This window comes from Rhineura floridana, chromosome 5 (assembly GCF_030035675.1).
Source record: "Rhineura floridana isolate rRhiFlo1 chromosome 5, rRhiFlo1.hap2, whole genome shotgun sequence".
In the NCBI taxonomy this organism is placed as follows: domain Eukaryota; kingdom Metazoa; phylum Chordata; class Lepidosauria; order Squamata; family Rhineuridae; genus Rhineura; species Rhineura floridana.
The window spans coordinates 170269952-170297449 of record NC_084484.1 but is presented as its reverse complement, the minus strand read 5'-3'; the positions used below and the strand labels follow the sequence as shown (position 1 = coordinate 170297449).

Here is a 27498-nt window from a genome sequence, read left to right as displayed (position 1 = left end):
TGCTGACAACTACCAATTGGCTTGCCAGGATAGAAGGGTGATGATGTTGGCAAGGGATCTCCTGGCAGCATTCCTCAAACTTTGATCCAATCCTTCTTCTGGTTTAACCTGGAGAGTTTCTGAAACAAAAGTGGCACATGGTTGCCATGGCTTTTAGTTCACATCTACTTTTTTAGATTTTTTAAAGATATTTTAATGTGCTTTTAAAGGTACTTTATTTTAAAATGTTTTAAAAGATGTTTCGTTTTAATATGTTTTAAAGTCTTTTGTTTTTAAGATGTTTTAGAGTGTTTTTAGTGTTTTTGTTTGCTGCCCTGGGCTCCTTCTAGGACGAAGGGTGGGATGTAAATTTAATAAAGAAATAAAATTATTATTATTAATCATATTATTGATAATAATGAATCTACTGATGTGCCCAGGTGCTCATTGATTGCTTTATGGAACAAGAAGTGTTCTAGGTGAGATTGCACAATCACATCAGGATCCCCTTTTTGCTCTGTGATTTTAATCAGTTTGAATATGCACTGGAGCACATCAGTAAAGTAAAAGGGAGAGGGGAGACATGAAATAAAAACTGGAGCACATGGCATAAGTGTTGTTGTTGTTGTTATGTGCCTCCAAGTCGACTACGACTTATGGCGACCCCATGAATCAGTGACCTCCAAGAGCATCTGTCGTGAACCACCCTGTTCAGATCTTGTAAGTTCAGGTCTGTGGCTTCCTTTATGGAATCAATCCATCTCTTGTTTGGCCTTCCTCTTTTTCTACTTTCTTCTGTTTTCCCCAGCATTATTATCTTTTCTAATGAATCATGTCTTCTCATTATGTGTCCAAAGTATGATAACCTCAGTTTCATCATTTTAGCTTCTAGTGACAGTTCTGATTTAATTTGTTCTAACACCCAATTATTTGTCTTTTTTGCAGTCCATGGTATACACAAAGCTCTTCTCCAACACCAGATTTCAAATGAGTTGATTTTTCACTTACCTGCTTTTTTCACTGTCCAACTTTCACATCCATACATAGAGATCGGAAATACCATGGTCTGAATGATTCTGACTTTAGTGTCAAGTGATACATCTTTGCATTTGAGGACCTTTTCTAGTTCTCTCACAGCTGCCCTCCCCAGTCCTAGCCTTCATCTGATTTCTTGACTATTGTTTCCATTTTGGTTAATGATTGTGCCAAGGTATTGATAATCCTTGACAAATTCAGTGTCCTCATTGTCAACTGTAAAGTTGCATAAATCTTCTGTTGTCATTACTTTAGTCTTTTTGACATTCAGCTGTAGTCCTGCTTTTGTGCTTTCTTCTTTAACTTTCATCAGCATTCGTTTCAAATCATTACTGGTTTCTGCTAGTAGTATGGTATCGTCTGCATATCTTAAATTATTGATATTTCTCCCTCCAATTTTCACACCTCCTTCATCTTGGTCCAATCCTGCTTTCCGTATGATATGTTCTGCGTACAGATTAAATAAACAAGGTGATAAAATACACCCGTCTCACACCCTTTCCGATTGGGAACCAATCGGTTTCTCCATATTCTGTCCTTACAGTAGCCTCTTGTCCAGAGTATAGGTTGCGCATCAGGACAATCAGATGCTGTGGCACCCCCATTTCTTTTAAAGCATTCCATCGTTTTTCATGATCTACACGGTCAAAGGCTTTGCTGTAATCTATAAAGCACAGGGTGATTTTCTTCTGAAATTCCTTGGTCCGTTCCATTATCCAACATATGTTTGCGGTATGATCTCTGGTGCCTCTTCCTTTCTAAATCCAGCTTGGATGTCTGGCATTTCTCGCTCCATATATGGCAAGAGCCTTTGTTGTAGAATCTTGAGCATTACTTTACTTGCATGGGATATTAAGGCAATAGTTCGATAATTATTGCATTCCCTGGGATCCCCTTTCTTTGGAATTGGGATGTATATGGAACGCTTCCAGTCTGTGAGCCATTGTTTAGTTTTCCATATTTCTTGACAGATTTTTGTCAAAATTTGGACAGATTCAGTCTCAGTAGCTTGTAGCAACTCTATTGGTATGCCATCTATTCCTGGTGATTTGTTTCTTCCAAGTATTTTAAGAGCAGCTTTCACCTCGCATTCTAAAATTTCTGGTTCTTCATCATACGGCTGTCATCCTGGCATCTCTTTTATGGAGTTCTTCAGTGTATTGCTTCCATCTTCCTTTTATTTCATCTCAGTCAGTCAGTGTGTTCCCCTGTTGATTATTCAACATCCCTACTCTTGGCTTACATTTGCCTTTCATTTCTCTAATCTTTTGGAACAGGGTTCTTGTTCTACCCTTTTTGTTGTCCTCTTCTATTTCTATACAGTAACTATTGTAATAGTTCTCTTTGTCCCTACGTACTAGTTGCTATATTGTTGCGTTTAGGGTTCTGACTGTGTTTCTATCTCCTTTTGCTTTTGCTTTCCTTCTCTCTTTAACCATTTTAAGAGTTTCTTCACTCATCCATTGGGGTCTTTCTCTCTTTTTAGCTAGAGGTATTGTCTTTTTGCATAATGATAATGTCTGATAATGTCTCTGACTTCATTCCATAGTTCTTCTGGTTCTCTGTCAACTAAGTTTAAAGCCTCAAACCTGTTCCTTATTTGATCTTTATATGCTTCTGGGATGTTATTTAAATTGTATTTTGGCATTATGATTGCTTTGTTGGTCTTCTTTAGCTTTACTCTCATTTTCGATACGACCAGTTCATGATCTGTACCGCAGTCTGCTCCTGGTCTTGTTTTTGCAGAAAGTATGGAACTTCTCCATCTTCTGCTACCAATTATATCATCAATTTGATTCCTATATTGGCCATTTGGTGATGTCCACGTGTACAGTCGTCTTTTCGGTTGTTCAAAAAATGTGTTCACAAGAAACAAATTATTGGCTTCACAGAATTCAATAAGTCTTTCTCTTGCTTCGTTTCTGTCTCCTAGGCCCCATTTCCCCACAATTCCTAATTCTTCTCTGTTCCCTACTTTTGCGTTCCAGTCCCCCATGATTATCAGCACATCTTGTTTTGGTGTGTGATCAATTTCTTCCTGTACTTCTGCATAAAATCTCTCCAATTCCTCTTCTTCTGCATTTGCTGTTGGATCATAGACTTGGATGATGATTATGTTGATAGGTTTCCCATTTAATCTTATTGATATAACTTGCTCAGACCTTGCATTGTAGCTCCTAATTGCTCTTGCTACATCACTTCTCACTATTAAAGCAACCCCATAAGTACAGTATTTGAAACAAAGTCTAGAAATAAAAAGCAGAATAAAGAAGAATTGCCAACATACTGATTCTGCTCCAGAAATGAGACCCTAATATCTGGTGGTAGAGAAATATTTTCAGTCACCCAATGAGTAAAAATTAAGTAAACCAGAACTCCAAGTCTAAGGAGAAATGCTAATGGGAGGAAATTTGTAAGCATGTCTTATTAAAAGCTCTTTTATCTAAATTTCCATAAAAGGAATTTGCAAATTCTCCCCACATTCCATAAGAATACAAGATGAGCCCTGTTAGATTAAAAGCAAGGGCCCTTCAAGTCCAGCGTTCTGTTCCCACAGCTGCCAAGCAGATGACTCTGGGAAGCCCACAAGGAAGACATGAGTGCAATAGTACTCTCCCACTTGTGTTCCCCAACAGAGGTATATTTCCTTCACTGGACCAGTAGCCTTTGATCGCCTTACCCTCCAGGTTGGCTGTCATCACTACATCTTGTGATAGCAAATTCCATAGGTTCACGATGCACTGTGTAAAGAGATACTGAATTTATGAGTTTAATGTTGGGCTAATTTTGTGGCAGTTCCAGTGTTCTCCATGCTGCAGTGATTAATCCTCCTCTCCAGGTTCGTGACCAAGAGTTCCCGTATCGACGGAATTTGGTCAGGGTCATTATAAATGTGGAGGATTCCAATGACCACAGCCCCTACTTCTCCAGTCCTTTGTATGAAGCCTCTGTGTTTGAATCGGCTGCCATCGGATCTGCAGTTCTGCAGGTCACTGCCTTGGACAAAGACAAAGGGGGAAACGCAGAGCTGATCTACACAATAGAATCAGGTGAGCAGGCAGGGACTAAGAAGCCTGCGGACTGTTCTCACGCAGTAAAGTTGCATGTAACAAAACCATGCGATGTAATGTAATTCTTCCATAAGAGTTAAACATTAAAGCAGCATAATCCAAAAGAAGATAAGCATGCTTGGGTCCCATAGAAATCCCAATGAGATCTAATCAGCTAATATGTATCTCATTGGCCTTCATATGTCCTGTATTCAAGAGATGGTGCCTTGCAGGGCAGATGCTATTTTCTGCTGTGTGCTGTATATTATAATTCTCAAATACTGTGCTGTTATTATTATTGTTGTCACTGTTGTTACAGCTGCAGCATTAAATATTCTTACTAAGGAATAAGCCCAGTTTTGCCCCATACTTCTTGTTTGTATATTTATTTGAAGCATTTTCCCCACCAATCCTCAGCCGGAAAAGCTCCTAGAATGGCTTACAAAGATCAATAAATAACAAGACAGTCCCTACTGACAGGTTTATAATGTAAAAGTCATAACATGAAAGGAAAAAGGGGGTGTGAAGGGTAGACAAAACCAAGAAAACTCAGGCACCAGTTCCTAATGGTACAGAGGGCTCATCTACACAGTAGTTTACTGTGTGTTTGGTGCTACTCACATCTTCAAATTTGCATGGTTCACATGATGTTACTGACAAACAGACACTATCACACAGTTTTCCCTTTGTAAATCCATACTAACCCAATCCGCTGATGATTCAAAAAGGGAGAAAAAAGGTCTTCACTCCGTTTCTCTAGTGGTTGCAAATGCTTTGCTCTGATGCCTTAAGGTGATTGTGTCAGTCGTTCCCCTCTCCATGCCCACTATCTCCTCCTTTCTTTCATTTTATTTCCTGTGGGCTGGCAAGCAACCTCCGGCTGCTCTCCTCCGTTCTGCTGGGGTTTTTTATGTTGCTGCAAATTGTGCCTTTATTTTATTTTCCCCCTAACTTGTGCGCAAAACCATAATACTGCTTAAACAAAGATTTGTATTTCAGCTGTATCCTACCAAGGAAAGCACAGATACTTGCACTTACTGGTTTTTTAAAGGAACCTACTGCAGCTGATAGAACAGACGGAGCATGCTCGGTCACCTAGCAACCAAAGGGAGTGGAAATTATAATTCGAGGGCAGGGCCACAAGAAAACAGTGAGACTGATCCTCCCAGAGGAATGCCTGCTTGTGTAAATGGGAAAAAGTGATTGGCAGCCAACATTGGGCAGGAACTGCGGATGGTGCAAATCAATAGTGAAAGTAAATGAAGTGTATTTGCTATGAAGAAATGATCCCATATAGATGAGCCCAAAGATTTGATATTGACCAGCTGGCATGGAACCAATTCAAGAAGTGAAGGAGGCAGTTCAAGAAGTGAAGGAACGAAGGAACCTAATTTCTGAGCAGATGTGATTGAATGGCCCTCATTTCTTTTTTCTCTCATTCCCTCTGCTCCAGCATCATAGATAAATGCTTCAGTTTAGTTAAAGAAGGTGGCTACAGAATCGCTTCAAGCTTCATGCATGGTTTCTAGCTGTTACTGTTTCAACCTTGGCAGTCTTGTTCACTTTATCTTGCAGCATTTCTTTTTCTTTTTCAGCTGAGGCCATTGCTTTCTAGTTTTTTTCTCCTGAAGGTCACTGTTGCTCTGTCTCTGTTGTCCTGCCATATGTTTCAAGGGGCCCAACTCTTTTTGGAGGCTAGCAGCGTCTAGTTCTTTCCCAGTAACAGAAGTTTACTTTGGTAAACCATTGCAAGCTATTTCTGGACTCGCATTTCTTCACTTGCATATTAGAACAGCATGTAGAGAAGTAGTCACAATATGCCCAAGGACTCTCATTTTTCAGACTGTGTAAACATTTGTCAATCTGAGTAAAATGAGCACGGAGTTGGGCAGTCTTTTGAGCCTGCCCTCTCCATCTCCAGCCGTACCCACTTTCCCTCAGCCTGTGTGTGTGTGGTTTTTTTTAAAAAAAACCTACATTACACATGTGAGTCCTATGGGACATTTCTGCAGGGACTCCCTACACATATGTGTGTGTAACACACCATCTGGCAAGGATCATGCTTGATAAGATGTACATTCATATGCATGCTCAATTACAGCAAACACGCAAAGTGCAGGATGTGGCCCAGGCATGATCTGCTGGCCCTGCCACGTATTAACCTAATTTGCCAACATGTGGATAACTCTCGTGTGAATATCAGAAGGGTTAGATCCAGGCTTCATACCTGTGTCTGGAGCTGTCAGGCTAATACTCTTGCTGTATTGTATTTAGTTTCGCTGTCATCACTCGCTATTCCAATTCACCTCTGTGCTACCTCCTCCTGGAACTGTAGTCTTAATCCTCCATTCCCGTTAATGCTGGATTTGCCAAGCTATGCACCTCCCCATTCAAACTTTGGTGTCAGAAATCTTTTAAGATGGTATCATGATGTAGCTGTCGTCAAAGTATGTGAGGTTGACAGGTTTAGCTTCTCTTAAAGGAAATTAGCAGAGATAACCCATCAAGTTGACAATGGATTATACTAGGTAGGCAACAGCAGACCCATGTCTTGAAACTTGAGTCACTGCTAAAAGGCTGCAAAGCAGCAGGGGAGATGCCATGAGTTACCCCAGAGAAGTGCCAAGCAGGAGAGGAGTGTTTAACCCATCCAGCACATTCCCTCTGCGGCAGCTCCCTCCCCTAAGCCGCTTTTCCTTGTGATTGTGGAACCACAGTTGGGGAAAAAGCAGCCAAGAGAGAAGGGATTGCAGTGGGGAAGTGGCAGGCTTAAGGGTCAAGCATTCCTCTCCCTTTTCAGTGTTTCACCACTGCAAGTGTAGTCCTGCTCCTACTGCTTTGCAGGTGAGGCTTCGATCTGCTGCAGAACATCTAATGTGGTCCTATGGTGAATGGATACAGTGATGCAATGGCATACACTCAGCTGTGAAAAAAATATAACAAAATGCCTCTCATAATGACGGAGGAGGGAGGGATGAGACAATGACCAGGAAGTAGGGCAATGTGAGGCTTCTGCTCAGACCAGTCATGCAAAAGCTTGAAACCCATTAATGAGACCTTATCTCCCCATGACTGCCTCTGATTTGTTTTTTATCCTCTCATGTTGCCTGCAATTCAAGGTTCCAGCTTCTGTTTCGGATAAAGCTGCAAATGTCCACTGTTTCATCATCCACAGATGTTCCTAGATGCAGCATAGTACAGCTTTCTGAGGCTGCCATTCCTCTGATCCATGAAAGAATGTGTAGGGAAGATGTTAATTTTAACTGAAGGGTTCAGCTTATATGCAGGGTTCCTTACTTCCCAGGGAATTCAGCTAATGTCAGTACAGCACTCAACAACAGAAGCCAGTAACCTCACACTTTAATAACATCTGAATCTAGGTGAGAGGACCCACGTTTGATAAATGCATGAATGCATAGATGCGCTCACAAATGTGGTAGAAGCACACAGAGATCCATTGACTGATTGGATCATATCTTCTCTCTGTCACTTATTAACCCATCCAGCCACTCTGGGTGACGTACAAAATAGGCATACAAATATAATAGACATTAAAAATCTGAAAACAATGACGATAAAATCTAGCCTGTCACCAAGCAGAACAGCCCACAAGCCATGTATTGGTGGCTCACCAGGGGCTTGAAAAGATTCCTGCGTTTGCTTCCCAGCTAGGACTGTTGAATGTTAGGTTGACGGCCCACTGTATATGGTTGATAGATTGTGTTTGGATTGGTGGGTCTCAAGCTGTTCAGGCCTGTGGTGACTTCAACAACTGGAACATTCTCTGGGCCCCCAACTTGCTAGCTGTCTTTACATTTTTAAATGTCTCTTTTAATATATATTCCTATTTTACTCTTTCAGGAAACACTGGGAACACATTCAAGATTGAACCAGTTCTAGGCATCATCACAGTGCTGAAGGAGCCAGACTTGACCACCATGAACCAGTTTGTTCTATCCATCAAAGTGACCGACCAGGGCTCTCCACCGCTATTAGCTACAGCCATTGTCCGCATATCTGTGACCATGTCAGACAATTCTCACCCAAAGTTCACACACAAAGAATGGCAAGCTGAAGTGAATGAAAATGTTGACTATGGAACTTCGGTTATCTTGGTTTCGGCAATCAGCCAATCTACGTTAGTTTATGAGGTGAAGGATGGCAACACTGATGGAGCCTTTGCTATAAATCCCTACTCTGGAGTCATCACTAGTCAAAAGCCTCTTGATTATGAACGCACTTCTTCTTACCAGCTTACCGTGCAAGCCACAAACATGGCAGGGATGGCATCAAATGCTACTGTGAACATCCAGATTGTGGATGAAAATGACAACCCACCAGTCTTTCTCTTCTCACAGTACTTGGGCAGCATCAGTGAGGCTGCACCTATCAATAGCATCGTTCGGAGCTTAGGAAACAACCCACTAGTAATAAGAGCCACAGATGCCGACAGTAATCAAAATGCTTTGCTCGTCTACCAGATTGTCGAGTCCACTGCTAAAAACTATTTCACTGTAGACTCCAGTATGGGTGCAATCAGAACTATTGCTGACTTAGATCATGAAACCATTGCACATTTCCATTTTCATGTCCATGTTCGAGACAGTGGTAACCCACAGCTTACTGCAGAAAGCCCAGCTGAAGTTACCATTGATGTGACAGATGTCAATGATAACCCTCCAGTTTTCAGTCAGGCCATGTTTGAGACCATCTTGCTTCTGCCAACTTATGTTGGGGTTGAGGTTCTTAAAGTCAAGGCTGCAGACCCAGATTCAGAAGTACCACCTGAAATGACTTACAGCCTAATTGACGGCAACACCGAGCATTTTCTTATTGATTCAATTTCTGGAGTACTGACTATAAAAAACAACAGCCTTTCCAAAGAACATTATATGCTCATAGCAAAAGTATCTGATGGGAAATTCTATAGCACTTCTGTGGTGACCATAATGGTCAAAGAAGCCATGGACAGTGGTCTCCACTTCACTCAAAGCCAATATTCCACGTCCATCACTGAAAACAGCACCAATATCACACAAGTAGCAGTGGTCAATGCTGTTGGAAACCGCCTTAATGAGCCCTTAAAGTACAGCATATTAAACCCAGGGAACAAATTCAAAATCAAATCCACTCTGGGTGTCATTCAAACTACTGGAGTCCCGTTTGACAGAGAAGAACAGGAATTATACGAGCTGGTGGTAGAGGCTAGTCGCGAAGTGGATCATCTGCGGGTCGCCAGGGTGGTTGTCAGAGTTCACATTGAAGACATCAATGACAACACTCCAGTCTTCGTTGGGCTTCCATACTATGCTGCTGTACAAGTTGAGGCCGATCCTGGCACCCTGATATACCGAGTGACTGCCATTGATAAAGATAAGGGTGTGAATGGCGATGTGTCTTACCTGCTGAAGGAGGACTACGGGCACTTTGAAATTGACAGGCACACTGGCAGCGTCACATTAAAAGCTGCCTTTAATTCCGACTTATCTAACATAGAGTATTTAATTATTGTCATTGCCAAAGATGGAGGCAATCCATCACTGTCTGCATGTGTAGAATTGCCTATTACAATAGTTAACAAAGCAATGCCTGTTTTTGACAAGCCTTTCTACACAGCCTCTGTAAATGAAGACATAGAAATGCACACCCCAATTCTGAGTATCAATGCAACCAGCCCAGAAGGTCAAGGTATCATTTACATCATTGTAGATGGAGATCCCTATAATCAGTTCAACATTGATTTTGACACTGGAGTCCTCAGTGTCATCAGTCCATTAGACTATGAAGTAAACCCCATTTTCAAGTTGACAGTGAGAGCCAGCGATGCTCTCACTGGTGCCCGATCTGAAGTAACAGTGGACTTAATTATCAATGATGTCAATGACAATGCTCCAGTTTTTGACCGCTTTGCATACAATGCCACCTTGTCTGAAGCATCTTTGATTGGGACTCCTGTTTTGCAGGTTGTTGCTACTGATGCAGATTCTGAGAATAATAAAATTATTCAATATCAGATAGTCCAGGACACCTTCAACAGCACAGATTATTTTCACATTGATGGCACAAGTGGCTTAATCCTAACAGCTCGCTTGCTGGACCATGAGCTGATGCAGCAATGCAGTTTGAAAGTACGGGCAACAGATAATGGATTCCCACCTCTGAGCAGTGAAGTTCTAGTTAGCATCTTTGTTACTGACATGAATGACAACCCTCCCATTTTTAACCAGTTGATATATGAATCATATGTCAGTGAGCTGGCTCCTCGGGGTCATTTTGTGACATGCGTCCAAGCTTCTGATGCAGACAGCTCTGATTTTAACCGGTTGGAGTACAGCATCTTGTCTGGAAATGACCGTACAAGTTTTGTAATGGACAGCAAAAGTGGTGTCATCACTCTGTCAAGCCATCGGAAGCAGAGGATGGAGTCAATGTACAGTCTGAATGTTTCTGTCTCTGATGGTTTGTTCACAAGCACAGCCCAGGTCCATATCCAGATTCTTGGAGCTAATTTATATAGTCCCGTGTTCACACAGAGTATTTACGTGGCGGAGGTTAGAGAAAATGCTGCCTCTGGAACCAAAGTAATCCATGTAAAAGCAACTGATGGAGATTCAGGCATATATGGCCAAATCAGCTATTCGATTATAAATGACTTTGCCAAGGACCGTTTTTTAATTGATAACAATGGACAGATCATCACAACTGAGAAACTTGATAGGGAGATCCCTTTAGAAGGCGACATCACCATATTTTTGAGAGCCCTTGACGGAGGAGGAAGAACCACATTCTGCACCGTGCGAGTCATAGTGGTGGATGAGAATGACAATGCTCCCCAGTTCATGACAGTTGAATACAGGGCAAGTGTCAAAGCAGATGTTGGAAAAGGCCATTTGGTCACCCAGGTCCAAGCAGTTGATCCAGATGACGGTGCAAATGCAAGGATTGCCTATTCATTGTATAGCGAGGCCACTGTTTCAGTTGCAGATCTGCTGGAAATTGACCCTGACAATGGATGGATGGTAACCAAGGGCAATTTTTACCAGTTTAAAAACACAGTGCTGTCCTGCTTTGTCAAAGCAGTTGATGGTGGCATTCCAGTAAAGCATTCCCTTATCCCTGTGTATATTCATGTTTTGCCTGCAGAGACGATCTTGCCTTCATTTTCTCAACCCCAATATTCATTTACACTATCAGAAGACATGGTAATAGGTAGCACCGTTGACGTTCTGTATGTTTTGCCTAACCAAGGCACCACCTATAGCACAGTTAATGGCGAATTAGCAGAAAACAATAAGGATGGAGTTTTTGTTGTAGAGCAAGACACCGGCATCATAAAACTTGATAAGCGACTCGACCACGAAACAACTCCTGCCTTTCACTTTAAAGTTGCTGCAACCATACAGCTCGATAAAGTGGACGTTGTGTTAACGGTGGATGTGGACATTAAAATTTTGGATGTCAATGACAACAAGCCCATCTTTGAGACCTCCAGCTATGAAGCCATCATAATGGAAGGAATGCCAATAGGAACTAAACTGGTCCAGGTTAAAGCAGTTGATGCAGACTGGGGGGCAAACGGTCAAGTCACCTACTCTCTCTTCACAGAATTGGATGCTGACAAAATCACAGAGGTGTTCACTATCGACAGCAACAGTGGCTGGATTAGCACCTTGAAAGACTTGGACCATGAGAAGGACCCCACTTTCACTTTCACAGTGGTGTCTTCTGACCTGGGAGATGCCTTGTCCCTCTCATCGACCACCTTGATCTCGGTCACAGTGACAGACATAAACGATAATGCTCCAGTATTTGAACATGAGATGTACAGGGGGTTCGTGAAGGAGAACGATTCGCCAGGTGAAGTTGTGGCTGTCCTCAGCACTTGGGATGAAGATACATCTGATGTCAACCGCCAAGTTAGCTACCATATTACAGGTAAGGTGCCTGTCAGGTAGGGATGGATGAGAATTTCGATTCAGTTCGCACTTCAAACAGAATTTATCAAATTTGCAATTTCCAAAACAATATGAGAACCAAAATACAGCCATCCTTCGAAATTCACATTTATTAGAATTTTAGGATGCAGTTCGCCAACTAAACAACATTTACAAAAATGCATATATTAGGGGAAAGTGTGCATAAAAATGAATACATGAGTGAAAATAACATGCAAAAAAGCATGAAATGATGAGAAATGGCTTGCAAACATGTGTATCTTTGTCAAAACCGCCTACAAAAATGTGTTTATTTGGAGAAATTTGCACTAAAATGGTGGAGAATTTTCATGAGGTTTTTTTTTTTAAAAAAATCCACAGATCTCTGTAGAAATGTAGACAACTGAATTTAACATTGGAAAAATGAGAAACTGAGAGAACCCAAACAGGCAGATCTTCCCATCCCTACTCTCAGGGCTGGAGGGGTGAAAAAGTCCAAGCTCAGTGGCAAAGTGCATGTTTTACAAGCAGAAGGTTCTAGGAAAGACCAAGCTTTGCTTGAGACTAGGGAGATCTGCTGCCAGCCAGAGTGGACAGCTCTGTGGATTTTTTTTTTAAATAACATTTATTGCAGGCCCTTCACCCAGAAGTCCCAGGGTGGGTTACAACAATGTTAAAATACGGCATGAAAAACAACCCACAATAAAAACAATGATTGGTCATAGCGACATAGGAAGCTGCTTTATACTGAGTCAGACTAGCTGAGTATTGTCTACACTGACTGGCAGCAGCTCTCCAGGGTTTCAGGCAGAAGTCTCTCCCAGCCCTACCTGGAGATGCTGGGGATTGAACCTGGGACCTTCTGCATGCAAGGCAGGTGCTCTGCTACTGAGCTACGGCCTTAGTACAAGGCAGCGTCATATGTTCCACTTCCAGCCTCACTTGATCCCTGGCGCAATCAACCAATAAATCAGATTGGACTAGACTACACTAAATAGAAGTTTTGCTTCTCCCGTACATGTTCAGGGAAGTGAAAAGAGTCATTGTGGTGAGTGACATGTAATCAGGCCGGTGAGCAAGAGAGCGGAGAGTCAGAGGATTGCTTGGTTTTCAACAAAAGGCTAGGTCAGAGTCAAAAGATGTATATGGCCAGATGAAACCACAGGGTGGTATTCAGTGTCAGTCCTACTCAAAGTAGACCCATCTGGAGTTAATAAACAAACTAAGGTAGGATCATTAATTTCAGAGGGTCTGCTCTGAGTACGACATTTATTCCTCTGAGAGTTGTTAGGAGACTCCTGTTCTCCTCACAGAGCTACAGTTGTCAAGAGTGGTGTAACAGTCAGCCTCTCTTCCCAGAGAACAGTGGGAATTGTAGCTGTATGATGAGAATAGGGATCTCCTAACAATTCTCAGCACCCTTCACAAATTACACTTCCCAGGATCTTTTAGGGGAAGCCATGATTGTTTAAAGTGGAATCATAGTGGAATAAGTTTATGGTGTGAATGTGGCCTTAGTTGAATACATGCGCTACTGCCCTCTGGCAGTGGTGGCATCAAAGCACAGCAAAAAGTGCATGTGCAGCTCCCTCTGCTAGGAAGCTGCCAGCAAAGGAGAGAGTAAGATGTCTGGGCCCAACTGTCAAGAGTCACTGGTTTGAGATCTCTATGACCTTAACAATGCCACAGTGCAGATCCACACAACCCATTTTTCCCCAGGGTGTTTTTCAATTGCTTGATTCAGTCAGCCCTTAGGACATGCTACAAAAGTGAACAGAGAGGAAAAGATCATTGTACAGATCTTTTTAATTTAACCACCTCACACTTCACACTGTGTTGCCTTTTAGCAGTCGCTATATAACCTCTTAAGATTGATGGTACCAGCATGGAAAGAATTGTCGCACTGAGCATCAGCCAGAGAAAGCAAACAACATTTAGAATTGGCTAGGGATAATGATTGGGTGGGTGGGAGACTTCTTTACATTTGTAACTTATTTTGGTTAATTAGAAAAAAGTCTTTCCATTTCTAGAGAGCAAATCTCATTAGGAACATTAGTTTTTAAAGGCAATAAAGGGAGAAGTAAGTCACTATATACATATATTGGGCTGTTCTGCTCTTCTCAGATTTCTTTCCATTGTGCTGAGGAATGATCTTGGAGCTGGTTTTTTTTTTCATATTTAGAGTTAAATGCAAGTGTGCAAACTTGGTAACCCAGCAAACTGAATGCAGCTTACTGGCCATATATTGTCGCCTGCCAGATGTTTATCAACCCCATTGCTTTTTGCAGTTGAAGCCATTGTTGTCATACCACCATCAACGGCTTAATGCCAAAATAGGATTCTAAGCAGTTTACAAAGTATCAAAGCCAGCTGCACGGACATTAAAATATAAACATCCATAATTAAAACAGTTCTGTTAAAACAACACAGAGATCAAGGGCATGCTTGTGTAAATATGTACATCTTCAAAAACTGGTGGAGTGCGCTTGCTTGGCTGGTAGGCTGTGATGTAGGAGCAGAGGTTGCGCAGCGTCTGTTCTATGAGCTCACTGCTACTAATTTAGAAGACCCAGGTATGAATTCTTGATTAACCAAAATGTTCATTGGGGATCTTTATTATAGACAGTAAATGAAGGAAGTGAAAAATGGTCAACAAAGACCAAACTGCATCTGATGCTAGCCATGTCACTCCACTCTCTCCTCCGAAATCTAAGAGTGGATGAATAGCAAGGGGGGGGGAGCATCCAGACTGCTGTTCTGTCTTGCAGAGGCACCCACAGGGCAGTGGAGGAAGGCAGACAGGTCAGCACCATAAGAGTGAGCAACTTGCTCCGACAAAGGCTAGGTGTAGACTGCGCCTTTTGAGCCTCTTCCTTCAGTCCATCTCTCCTATGCTGTACCCCCTTTTTGAGAGCTACAGTCTAGAAAGGGTCAGCCGTCTGGCCTGCTCTACTCCCTGCACCATTGGACCAGTAGTTTGGGAAGCACTCAATTTTTCAGGCCTGGGGGGACGTGCCCGTGAGGATCACAACTCTAGTTCTGTGGGATCTGGTCCGGGGGATCCTACTTGCCTGCCTCAGTGGCTCTCTGGTCACCAGGCTCAGATTCAAAAATCCATTCCAACTCTATAGCTGGTAATTTTACAGCCTCTGGCTCAGTGGTTTGGTTGCTGGTCAGATCTGGGGTCATGACAACTGGGGCCCTTTGGGGGTGAGGTAGGAGAGCATTACCGCTTCTCCCTGCACTGGATTGAGCTGCTATGCCCCCTACCACATCACACCAGTGTTGTTTGAACTACACTGGCTTCCAGTTGTTTTCCGGGCCCAATTCAAGGTGTTGGTATTAACCTTTAAATCCCTATACGGTTCCGGCCCAGTTTATCTAAAGGAGCGCCTTCAACGCCACCAATTATGCCGCCCGACACGATCAGCCACACAGGGCCTTCTCTCAATCCCGCCGACAAAAACAGCTAGATTGGTGGGAACTAGAGAGAGGGCATTCTCAGTGGCGGCCCCCACCTTTTGGAACTCCCTCCCACAAGATCTACGGCATGCCTCTTCCCTTAATGTATTCCGTAAAGCCTTGAAGACCTGGCTCTTTCAACAGGCCTTTGGGACTACCGGGGAGGGTTAACTGCTATGATTAAAATGCCTCTTACCCTGTTTAGTATTGCTTTTGTTGCTGCTTTATTGTATTATAGTGTTTATTGTATTGTATTTTAATGGTTTACATGTACGTTGCCTAGAGTGGCCACTGGCCAGATAGGCGACACATAAATTAATTTTTTTATTATTATTATTATTACCACCCATGCTGGAGCCCTGATCCAGGTGCACACCCCTGGTAGCTATTTGTAAAAATGGAAAAGGAAGACCTTAGTTCAAAAAGGATCCACCTCCATACCTGAGGACTGGACAGTGGCCAATGTAATAATGCCAATCTTTAAAAAGCAATCCGGAGGGGGGTGTCCCGGAAATTACAGGCTGGTTAGCTTAACTTCTGTCCTGGGAAAACTGGTAGAAAGCATTATTAAAGACAAATTAACCAATCATATAGAAGAACAAGCCTTTCTGAAGCAGAGCCAGCATGGCTTCTGCAAGGGAAGGTCCTGTCTCACCAACCTATTAGAATTCTTTGAGAGTGTCAACAAACATATAAAACGTGGTCTGGTGGACATAGTGTACTTAGACTTTCAAAAAGCTTTCGACAAGGTACCTCACCAAAGACTTCTGAGGAAGCTTAGCAGTCATGGAATAAGAGGAGAGGTCCTGTTGTGCATCAGGAATTGGTTAAGTAGCAAGAAGCAGAGAATAGGAATAAATGGACAGTTCTCCCCATGGAGGTCTGTAGAAAGTGGAGGATCAGTATTAGGACCTGTGCTTTTTAACTTGTTCATAAGAGGTCTAGAATTAGAGGTGAGCAGTGAAGTGGCCAAGTTTGCTGATGATGCTAAATTGTTCAGGGTTGTTAAAACAAAACAGGATGGTGAAGAGCTCCAAAAGGACCTCTCCAAACTGAGTGAGTGGGTGGTACAATGGTAAATGTGATTCAATGTAAACAAGTGTAAAATTATGTATATTGGAGCAAAAAATCTTAATTTCACATGCACGGTCATGGGGCCTGAACTGGTGATGACTAACCAGGAGCGAGGCCTTGGGGCCATAGTGGATAGCTTGACCCAGTGTGCAGCAGCTGTGAAAAAGGCAAATTCCATGCTAGGGATCATTAGGAAAGGTATGAAAAATAAAACTGCTGATATCATAATGCTGTTGTATAAATCTATGGTGGGGCCACATTTGGAATACTGTGTACAGTTCTGGTCGCCTCACCTGAAAAAGGATATTGTAGAGGTGGAAAAGGTTCAGAAAAGGACAACCAGAACGATCAAGGGAATGGAGCATTTGGGGCTTTTTAGCTTAGAGAACAGGCAAGTTAGAGGCGACATGATAGAAATGTATAAAATTATGCATGGCATAAAAAAAGTAGATAGAGATTTTCCCCCCCTCCGTCTCTTGTAGCAGGACAGGGAAGAGGGGGAACTTTCGGGTGAGGAAATAGAGGTCACCCAGACACAACCCAGACTCTTCGCCCCACAGGTCTTTCAGCCGCTCCTTTCCAAGGCCCGCAGAGTACTACAACTGCCAGAGGCAGAGGTGGGGGACGACGCACCCACTCAGTCAGTCTCGGCAGGCGCAAAAAAGGCCTTCCCCTCCATGGACAATAAACAGGTTTCAGTTCCCTTTCCTCAGGCGTTTGATGATGTGTGGGATGCCAAAAGGTCATCACCATGCAAACCAAAGCCACCTGCCAAGTGGGCAAAGAAACATTACGTTTTTGCCGACAGGATCATGGCAAGACTGCGTTTTCCCACAGTGGACCCGCCTATTGCTGCTCTTACTAGCTCGGCAGTGATCCCAACAGAAGGGGAGGGGGGGCCTAAGGACCATTGCGACAAACGAGTCGAAGGGGCCCTTCGTAGGAGCTTCGAGGCAGACGCTGTCGGCTTCAGAGCTGCAGCCACTTCCTCAGTTTTCTCCAGAGTGGTTTTTATGTGGGCTGAAGAATTTGGGGCATGGGACGATGTTCCAAAATTTGTAAAGGACGGGTTAAAGAAAATGGCGTACACCTCGGCCCTGGCAGCCGACGCATCCATGGATGCCCTACAGTTCGCAGCGCGCTCTATGGCTGCCTCCACTGTGGCTCGACATAACATTTGGCTTAGACAATGGGCTGTGGACTCAGGGTCACAGACCCGCCTCACTGCTCTACCTTTTTCAGGTTCCAAGCTATTTGGGGAGCCTCTAGAGGCCCACCTGGTGGAAACTAGGGACAAGAAGAAAACACTCCCTATGGCCAAAAGAGAGGAACAGAAGGGCAGGCAGAACCAGTTTTTTCGTCCCTCAAAACAGCCCTTTAGATTCCGGCCCTCCAACAGGCCTCGCTGGGGCAGACAAGACAAAGGGGGTGGACATGCTTCCTCCACTAAAACGGGAGGCGTACCATTCTCCTCGGGGAGGAACCAGAGGGGAGGCCCAAAGGGATCTTCCTCCTGACTGGCGGCCGCCAGAGGTCTCTCGCAGAGTGGGAGCACGGCTTCTAGGGTTTGCCCACCGCTGGAGAGGCATCACCTCAGACAAATGGGTACTGGACACGGTTTCCATGGGATATGCCATAGAGTTACATCACATTCCACACGACCGTTTCCACCCCACACCAAGGTCTCGAAGGCTGGAGAAGCACTTGCGCTACCTGGAAGCCATTCAGCACCTGCTGGACATCCGGGCAATAGAGCCAGTAGTTCCCTTGGAGAGGAAATCAGGGGTATATTCATTTTTTTTCTTAGTCGACAAAAAGAACGGCGACACAAGGGCTATTTTGGATCTCAAATGGATCAACAGGTGGGTGGCCAAGAAGCATTTCAAGATGGAAACCCTTCGCTCCATAACCGCAGCCCTAAGAAAAGGGGATTGGCTGACCTCTGTGGACCTCTCCGAGGCGTATCTACACATTCCAATCCGCAGGCAGCACAGGCGCTTTCTTCGGTTTTCGTACGACAACAGACACTTCCAGTACAGGGCCCTGCCGTTCGGCCTTTCCTCAGCACCAAGGGTCTTTACCGAGGTACTGGTGGTTCTGGTGGCACATCTCAGAACAATGGGGATATGCCTGCACCCCTATCTGGATGACATTCTGGTGAGAGCGCCATCCCGGGACCAGTCACACACAGATACCCATCTCACCGTATCGTGGCTCCAAAAGCTGGGCTTCATAGTGAACCTGGAAAAGAGCATGCTAACCCCATCACTAACTATTCCACACTTGGGGGTGATCCTGGACATGCAATGTTTCCACATGAAGCTCACCAAAGAGAGGGCACTGAAGCTTCAGCTACTGCTTTGGGAAGCAGTTACTGTTCCAGCGTTGGACCTGATGAGGCTGGCCCAGCTTCTCGGGTCCTTGGTCTTGGCATACGACCTAGTTCAGTGGGCTCAGTTCCACTCAAGATCTCTACAACAGAGCCTTCTGCCCTACCAGGAAGAAATTGTCCTACGTCACAGACGGTCAATCTCAGTGCCTCCGGCAGTATGGGCAGAGCTCCGGTGGTGGCTGGAACCTCAGAGGTTGACCCATGGAGTCAGCCTGGAAGATCCTCCACGCATGATCATGACCTCAGATGCGAATTTGTACGGATGGGGGGCTCACCTGGGCATCAAGGTAGCTCAGGGGACATGGTCTGCAATGGAGGCGAGCTCAATGTAAATATACTGGAGTTACGGGCCATCAGACTGGGCCTTCAGGCCTTCACCCAGGAGATCAAGGGGAAGCACCTCCTCATACGCACCGACAACTCGTCGGCGAAATCTTATGTCAACAGACAAGGGGGCATGAGATCGAAGGGCTTGATACTCGAGGCAGAGCGCCTGTTCAAGTGGGTGGAGGGGCATCTCGCCTCTATGAAGGCCGAACACCTGTCGGGCACTGACAATTTTGTGGCCGACTGGCTCAGCAGGACATCCATCAAGGAGACAGAATGGCAACTTAACCCAGACGTTTTCCAACAGGTGGTGCACAGGTGGGGAGAACCAATAGTGGATCTCTTTGCAACGCCTGCAAACACACAGTTACGCCGGTTCTTCACAAGACACCCGTGTCATCAGGCTCAGGGCACAAACACACTAGTCACGCCGTGGCCAAAAGGCCTCCTGTACGCTTTCCCTCCGTTTGGGCTGATACAACGCACAATCCAGTGGGTTCGGACTTTGCAGGCAGAAATCATTATAGTGACGCCCTATTGGCCTCGACGTCCCTGGTTTCCGGACCTACTGAACATGTCAGTCGAGACACCTTGGCGGGTTCCCTCTCGAACGGATCTTCTGATTCAGGGACCAATCTGCCATCCTCGTCCAGAGTTGTTCCAGCTGACAGTTTGGAGACTGAGCGGTTGTGGTTGAGTGCTAAGGGCTTTAAGGGGAAAGTGCTAGATACACTACTGGCATCGCGTAGACAGTCCACGAACCGGGTTTACTCATCCACGTGGAAGGTGTTCCTCTCCTGGTGCTCTGCCAATACAGTGGAACCTTGGTCTCGAGACGTCGGAGGTCCCCTAGGGTTCCTACAGTCGGGTCTCGATAAGGGTCTGAGCGCAGCCACCCTCCAGAGACAAGCCACGGCTCTTAGTAGCATTCTGTTCTGCCTGGGGGGGGCGCTTTCCTCCAACCCATTCCTTAAATGTTTTCTAAGAGGGGTGACGCTGGTCTCCCCACCAATGGTTCACAGGTTTCCAAACTGGAACCTTACCTGGGTGCTGACGGCGTTGACGGGTCCACCATTTGAACCAATGGCTATTTGCCCCCTGAACCTCTTAGCATTCAAAACAGTTTTTCTGGTTTCGATTACATCGGCACGCAGAGTTTCCGAGTTGGGGGCATTATCTTCGGATCCTCAGCTGTGCATTTTCCACCAGGACAAGGTTGTACTCCGACCAGACCCAGCATTCCTACCTAAAATCAATTCTGTTTTCCATAGGTCGCAGGAAGTGGTCCTCCCTTCATTCTGCCCCGCTCCTTCCTGCCCCCAGGAACGTAGGTGGCATTCACTAGATGTGAGGAGGGCCCTTCGTTTCTACCTGGATCGTACATTGGAGTTCAGGAGGTCTGAGGCCCTCTTCGTGGCTTTCTCTGGGATATCAAAGGGGTGTAAGGTGACAACCAACTCTATCTCACGCTGGCTCAGAGCGGCTATAGCACACGCATATGAAACTCTGGGTAAGGAACCTCCATTGGGTACCACGGCACACTCAATTAGGGGGGCGGCGGCTTCAGCAGCATTTAAAGGGGGGTTCCCCATACTGGATATCTGTAGGGCGGCTACATGGGCTTCTCCACACACTTTCATCAGGCACTATAAATAGACTCATTTTCATCAGCCGATGCTGCCTTTGGCAGGAAGGTGCTCCAGAAGGTGTTGCCTCCCAGCTAGAGGAATCCCACCCGGAGTCCTAGTAAACTGCTCTGTCATATCCCTACTGAGGAATGTCCTCCAGCACTATCTAGCAAAAATGGAAATTTTACTCACCGTGAATTTCTATTTGTAGATAGTGCTGGAGGACATTCCACCCACCTCTCATTCCTCTGCACCAACCTTCTGGAGCGGGAGGGGGAGTGGGGGAGTTAGGGCTTCTGCCAGCACCTTACATTCGCACACGTTGTTTAGTATGGTGTGTCTCCCTTCGTGTGTGTTCTGTACTCCGGCACATCGGTTCCGTGCTGGTCTGCCATCTTTTCTTCAGCTATCTCCTGGTTTAGGCTTCCACTTGGGGGATGTCTGCGAGGCTGTGGATTTGGGGCCTGAGGGGTGTTCCTGGCTCTGTCTGTTCGGTCTGGAGAGAGGGACGACTCCTCCCCCAGGAGTGGCTACAAAGAAGCTTAGAGACCCTGCCTGTCACGACCAGTAGGAGGAGTCATCCCTACTGAGGAATGTCCTCCAGCACTATCTACAAATAGAAATTCACGGTGAGTAAAATTTCCATTTTTTGCTTTCTCTCCCTGAATCCTGTCCAGTTTGTCCACCTGTTCCCCGCTTGTTTGTGCTTGCCCTGCCACCCATGGCATGTACAATGTATGTGCTTCAGAAGGGCCGTGCAGACTCAGAGAGTCTCAGAAATCCTAGGTACAGTTCAAAAGGATAATGCTCCACCTGGCCTGGCTTAATGTATGAAAATAATCATTAACTTGCATACATTCCCTTCTTGAATTATACTGTGATGTTAATCAAAACAACGAAGGGCCTTGTGGCACCTTAAAAACCAGCACATTTATTGGGGCATAAGCTTTTTGGGGCTCGAGTCTACTTCATCAGGTTTATTTAATTGATTTCTTACATTTATATTTCTGTCCCCTTAAAGAAGTTATCCAAGCAGCTCACAAAGAAAAACAACAAAAGCAATAACATTAAAACATACTATGAAACAATAAAAATGATATTTTTAAAAAATATATAAATGTAACGTTTGCAAAACTCATTTTAAAACGGAGAGACCCAGTCTGTGAAGCACAGAGTTGTTCAACAGGCCTGGGTAAATAGAAAGGTCTAGCACCTGGTGCCAATGGAATAAAAAAAGACCATAAAGATGGCGACAGGCAAGCCTCTCTTAGAAGGCTGTTTCATAACCGTGGTGCCACTGCTGAAAAGACTCTTTCCCTGATGGTTGCCCACCTCACTTCATTTGTCAGGGACACTTGAGAGGAGGGCCTCTGATCTTAAACTTTGGGTAGATTTCCATGGTTATCTTCAGTTGCAGACATGAGGGAGAGGGAGGGAAATATAAGCACTGATGTTAAAGGGAACTGAAATGCAAAAAGTACAGACAGTGACAATCCCATTAGAGCTTTAATGCATGCATCCTTCACAACAGGAGTGAATAGCGGTTTTGCTGCAACTCAGAGTAATATAGCTAACCCTATGGAAATTAAGTCACCAGTTCCAGTGCACAGATTAACCCCTTTCAGTTACTTTCTTCAGCCGGTGCATACTATCAGATTCGTGCATACAGTTATGTTTGGGTGTATGCTGCTTTGGAGGGGAACCCTCCTGCGAACTACATACACATGAGATGCCAGCTGGCATCTCCATGATCCAAGCTGATGGGAAAAGCACAGACACGGTCAGAGAAATAAATAGCTGCCCTGCTACCCATGTATGCAACCCAGTTCCTACCATCTGTTGCCAATTTTCATCCTTGATTTACAGCTGTGTTGCAGTCATCAGTATCAGATGTAACCAAACTACATTTTCTTTCGTAAAAGCTGATCAATGTGAAGTGGCTAAAATACACTAGCACAGAGAGGGTAATAGGAGCATAGGAAAGTGCCTTATAGAGTCGGACCATCAGTCCATCTAGTTTAGGATTGGCCACACCAGAGTTGGGGAACCTGTGGCCCTCCAGATGTTGCTGGACTACAATTGCCATCATCCCTGACAACTGGCCATTGTTCTGCCCGAAGTTGAAAGACTCAGTCGCATCTGTGATTTTCTCTCTTTTCATTAGATACATCAAAAGCTTTTTGGCTCATTAACCTCTCTATGCTTTCTAGGAACTTTTACCCTGAACTAGCACTGACTAAGTACAGTATGTGTTCACAGCTCTCAGACATTGACTCAGCAACTAACTCCTCCCCTGAGTCCACTTAAGTAGGCTTGGCTTTCGCGCATAAATGGCGGCTCCTCCTCAACTCCGTCCGTTGAACTTCGCGCCTCTGAAGTCTCCGAGTGTGGGGCGATGGGGGCTTGATCACAGCTTCCCCCTCCGACTGGTGGGGGCTGTCTGCCTGCTCGAGCATGGGAAGCTGCGGGGCACTCGGCTGGAGAACGTCAGGTTGACAAGGCGGCACCTCTGGTGAGGGACATGTCTAATGGAGCAGTCTCTTACAGTTCAGGTTGCACTCCAGCAGGGGGACCAGGATCGGGGAGTTGAATTGACAGGGCCAGGGGTCTGGGCACGCTGTGAGCTCTCCTCACTGCTGGACCCCTCCCTCAGCTTACTGCCCCAGTCCTCAAAGTCGGTGTCGCTCTCGTCGATGCCTCCCCTCCCAACCTGGGTCACAACAGCCATTCTGCCAGGGGCTGATGGGAGCAGGCGTCCAACAACAGCTAGAGAGCCACAGGTTCCCTACCCTGGTGTGTGTGGAAAGCAACGGCTCTGCTGGGTTTCAGATAAGGGCTTTTCCCACCTCTACCTAGAGATGCCAGGGATTAAACCTGGATCTTTCTGTGTGTAAAGCATGTGTTTTGCCATTGTGGTATGGCTCTTCCCCGATTTTATTTATTGAGATACAAATTCTAGAACAGGGGATCCCAAATTGTGGTCCGTGGACCACCAATGGTCCATGAGCCTCATTCTGGTAGTCCGTGGCATGTCTGCGAAGAACACTTACAATTTAAAATCTATGGAATTCTGTGGAATTCTAATAGTAATATAATAAAATGCAATATAAACAAAAGAAGCAGTAAAAATATAATTAAAAATCATGCAGCATGTAGCATGACACGTTACAGCTGCTGAAAGATCATGAACAGGTCCACCAAGACCCTCCGCAATTTTCAAGTGGTCCATTGGGGAGGGGGAGTTTGGGAACCACTGGTCTAGAAAATTAATAGTATAGACATTTCACTACATTTGTTTCTGGGCATATTCAGACGTTTTGGCGGTGCTGTGGATTTTGAAAGTTTTAACTTACACTGGCAGATTTTTAAAAGCAGGCTGAAACATCCCCCTGGGATCAATTCAAGTGTTTGGCTTTTCTTTGCCAAAGCCATTCTGTCAGTTTGAGGCTCAAAAGGCTGTTCTGTAAATACAATCACGCACGACCCATTTACTTAACAAAGTCTGAGCGAGCAAGCGGATCACTGAATCAAAAGGGGGGGGGAGAGAGGGGATAATTAATGTGAATGGTGTTTGGTGTTCTCCAAACAGTCCCTTGAAGGAAAGGCAACGATTATATACAAGATGTGGAAAATCCATCTTGAGCGAGAAATGTAAAATCATATGGCCGCCTGCTCTGCTCTCAAGAGACCTCAGCACTTTTTGGAAGAATACCTTCATTCACTTCAGTATTTTGCTGTAGGCTGCCTTCCTCCCCTCTGTCCAAGTAACAAACTATTCCCACGATTAGGAGGAGATCCACAACTCACATGCTCCTTGATGCTAATGATCTGTAAATCAGCATTTTACCATCACTGGGATTAATAATTGGCCAAATTCCTACCTTATTGAAGTGTCTGTACAGTTTTCACAATCTCTACCCACTATGTATGTCCCAAGATGCTTGATTACTGGCTGAGGTTCAATTTAGATCTCATATAACCCCTGTTTTGAAACAGCTGTGTTGGTTGCCAGTTTGTTTTTGGACCCCATTCAAGAGGCTCACATTGATATTAAAATAACTTAGGCCCTAAATATCTAAAAGACTGCCTCCTTCCCTGCAGACCCTCTCAGGTGTTAAGATTAGCAGAAGAGCCCTCTTGGTGCAAACCAAAATGGACAGATGCTCCCCTCCTCTGCCTTTCCCCTCCTTCTCCCCTTGTGTGGCCTGTGTCTTTTTAGTTTCTAAACCTGCGAGCAGGACCTCTCTCTTGTTATTGAAGTGAGCCACTTTAGAAGATAATTGTCTGGAAAGTTATCTGAAAGATCGTCTTACCCCTTATATACCCAGTCAATCGCTGCGCTCTGCAGGTGAGGGTCTTTTGCAGATACTATCTTATCAGGAGATCTGGTCCACACAACATAGGAAGTGGAACTTTAGTGTAGTGGCACCTACCCTTTGGAATTCCCTTCCCTTAAATATTAGACAGGAGCCATCTCTGTTACCTTTTTGGCGCCTACTGAAGACCTTCCTCTTTCAACAAGCCTTTTAAGTAGAGACCTTATCCCAGTCTGTGTCTGTGCTGGAATTGCTGTAAAGATGTTTTGTTTTAAGATGTTTTTTAAAGATGTTTTGTTTTAATATATTTTAAAGTCCTTTTCCAAGTCTGCGTCTGTGTTGGAATTGCTTTTTAAGATGTTTGTAATGCTTTATTTTAAAGATGTTTTTAAAGGTGTTTTGTTTTAATATGTTTTAATATATTTTGAAGCCTGTTTTTAAGATGTTTTAGAGTGTTTTTAGTGTTTTTGTTTGCCACCCTGGACTCCTACTGTGAGGAAGAGCAGGATATAAATGTTGTTGTTGTTGTTGTTGTTATATAATAATAATGATGATGATAACAACAAACAACAAACAACAACAACTATGAGAACTGATCCTCAGTCGAGTGCAGATGGGAAACTCACAGGGATTTAGTAGCATAGGAAGCTACCTTATACTGAGTCAGACTTTTGGTTCAGCTAGCTCATTGTTGTCTACACTGGCAGCATCTCTTCAAGATATCAGACGGGACATTCCCAGCCTTACCTGGAGATGTCAGGTAATAAACCTGGGACATTCTGCGTGCAAAGGAGATGCCCTACCACTGAGCCATGGCCCTTCTACAGACTTTTTTTAATATACCTGTAATATACATTCTGTTAAATTTTAAATTAAACTCACAGGAAAAAATTCATGTGATCACAAGGTCTGCCTCTTAAAACCCATTTTGTGTGTAGCTTACTAAAATGTATTTGAAAGATTTTATTTTGGATCTTCATATTCCCTTTCAATCTAACTGAGCGTGCTTTGTAACATTTGTTCAGGAGGGGAGGGTTCGGTGGGATGTTATTCAGTCAGGCAGTAAACAAAAACAAAGAGAAAAGGAAATGCAAATTGGGGATAGTTGTTTTTTGAGCGAAAGCTGAGATGTTGTGATGCCCAAGCGTAATGTAAGAAAAAAACTCCTGGCAGATTTTTAAAAGGCTCCATTAACATATGCAGTCAGAAGCCTACCGTTCAAAAAAATCTACAGTGAAAAATGAATTAATTAGAACACCCTTAAGACACTGAACCTGCCTTAAATATGTTGGTGGAAAAGTTAATTAATCACCACAGAACAAGATATGCAGGAAAGCATACATTGGACTTGTGAAAAAATAGATCCATGAACTTTCCCCCTCCCCTTGCAATCCCTACAATATTTAAACTGTACTGTACTGTTACATCTCATTCATTGATATTACATCTTGCCAAGCGTGATTGAGAAGCTCAACAAGAGCCCACGGTGCACCTCGGAATACAGACGGGTGTTTGCTTGATTGAATGCACCCCAGGGGAAAACCTCTCTGAGACTTGTTTTGCTTGTGGGAAATGGCCCTGGCTCAGTGGCAGAGCATCTGCTTTGCATGCAGAAGGCCCCAGGTTCAATTTCAGGCAGGGCTGGGAAAGGCCCCCACCAAAACCTGGAAGGCTCCCGCCAGCTATTGTAGACAGTATATTTATTTATTTTATTTATTTAATTTAATTTATATACCGCCCTAAGCCAAAAAGGCTCTCTGGGCGGTGTACATAAGAGATAAAACAAGCACAATATATAAATACAATAAGTATAACAAAATCAAAGATCAAAACAAACAATAACAAAGAACCAACAACGTCAAAATACAACAATAATGAAAATACTGATAAAATACACTATAACATACAATTTAAAATATACTTTAAAATGCCTGGGAGTATAAAAAGGTTTTCACCTGGTGCCGAAAGGATAGCAGCGTCGGCGCCAGGCGTACCTCATCGGGGAGACTATTCCACAGTTCGGGGGCCACTACCGAAAAGGCCCTAGTTCTAGTCACAACCCTCCGAGCTTCTCGATGGGATGGCACCCGGAGGAGGGCCTCAGATGTTGAGCGCAGTGTACGGGTAGATTCATATTGGGAGAGGCGTTCCACCAGGTATTGCGGTCCCATGCCGTGTAGGGCTTTATAGGTCAAAACCAGCACTTTGAATTTAGCCCGGAAACAAATAGGAAGCCAGTGCAGACGAGCCAGAGCAGGTGTTATATGAGCAGACCTTCTGGTCCGCGTCAGTAATCTGGCC

At 44.4% G+C, this 27498-nt stretch overlaps 1 protein-coding gene across 13 annotated transcripts in view; it reads left to right on the top strand.

Annotated features, from left to right (window-relative positions):
- Positions 1–27498, top strand: part of FAT3 (FAT atypical cadherin 3) — a 697764-nt gene that overhangs the window by 552602 nt on the left and 117664 nt on the right. For all 13 annotated transcript variants that reach the window (XM_061628858.1, XM_061628860.1, XM_061628859.1 and 10 more), the window contains 2 exons: positions 3854–4064; positions 7926–11999. In XM_061628858.1, the coding sequence (XP_061484842.1) occupies positions 3854–4064; positions 7926–11999 (4285 nt within the window). The remainder of the gene's footprint in view (positions 1–3853; positions 4065–7925; positions 12000–27498) is intronic.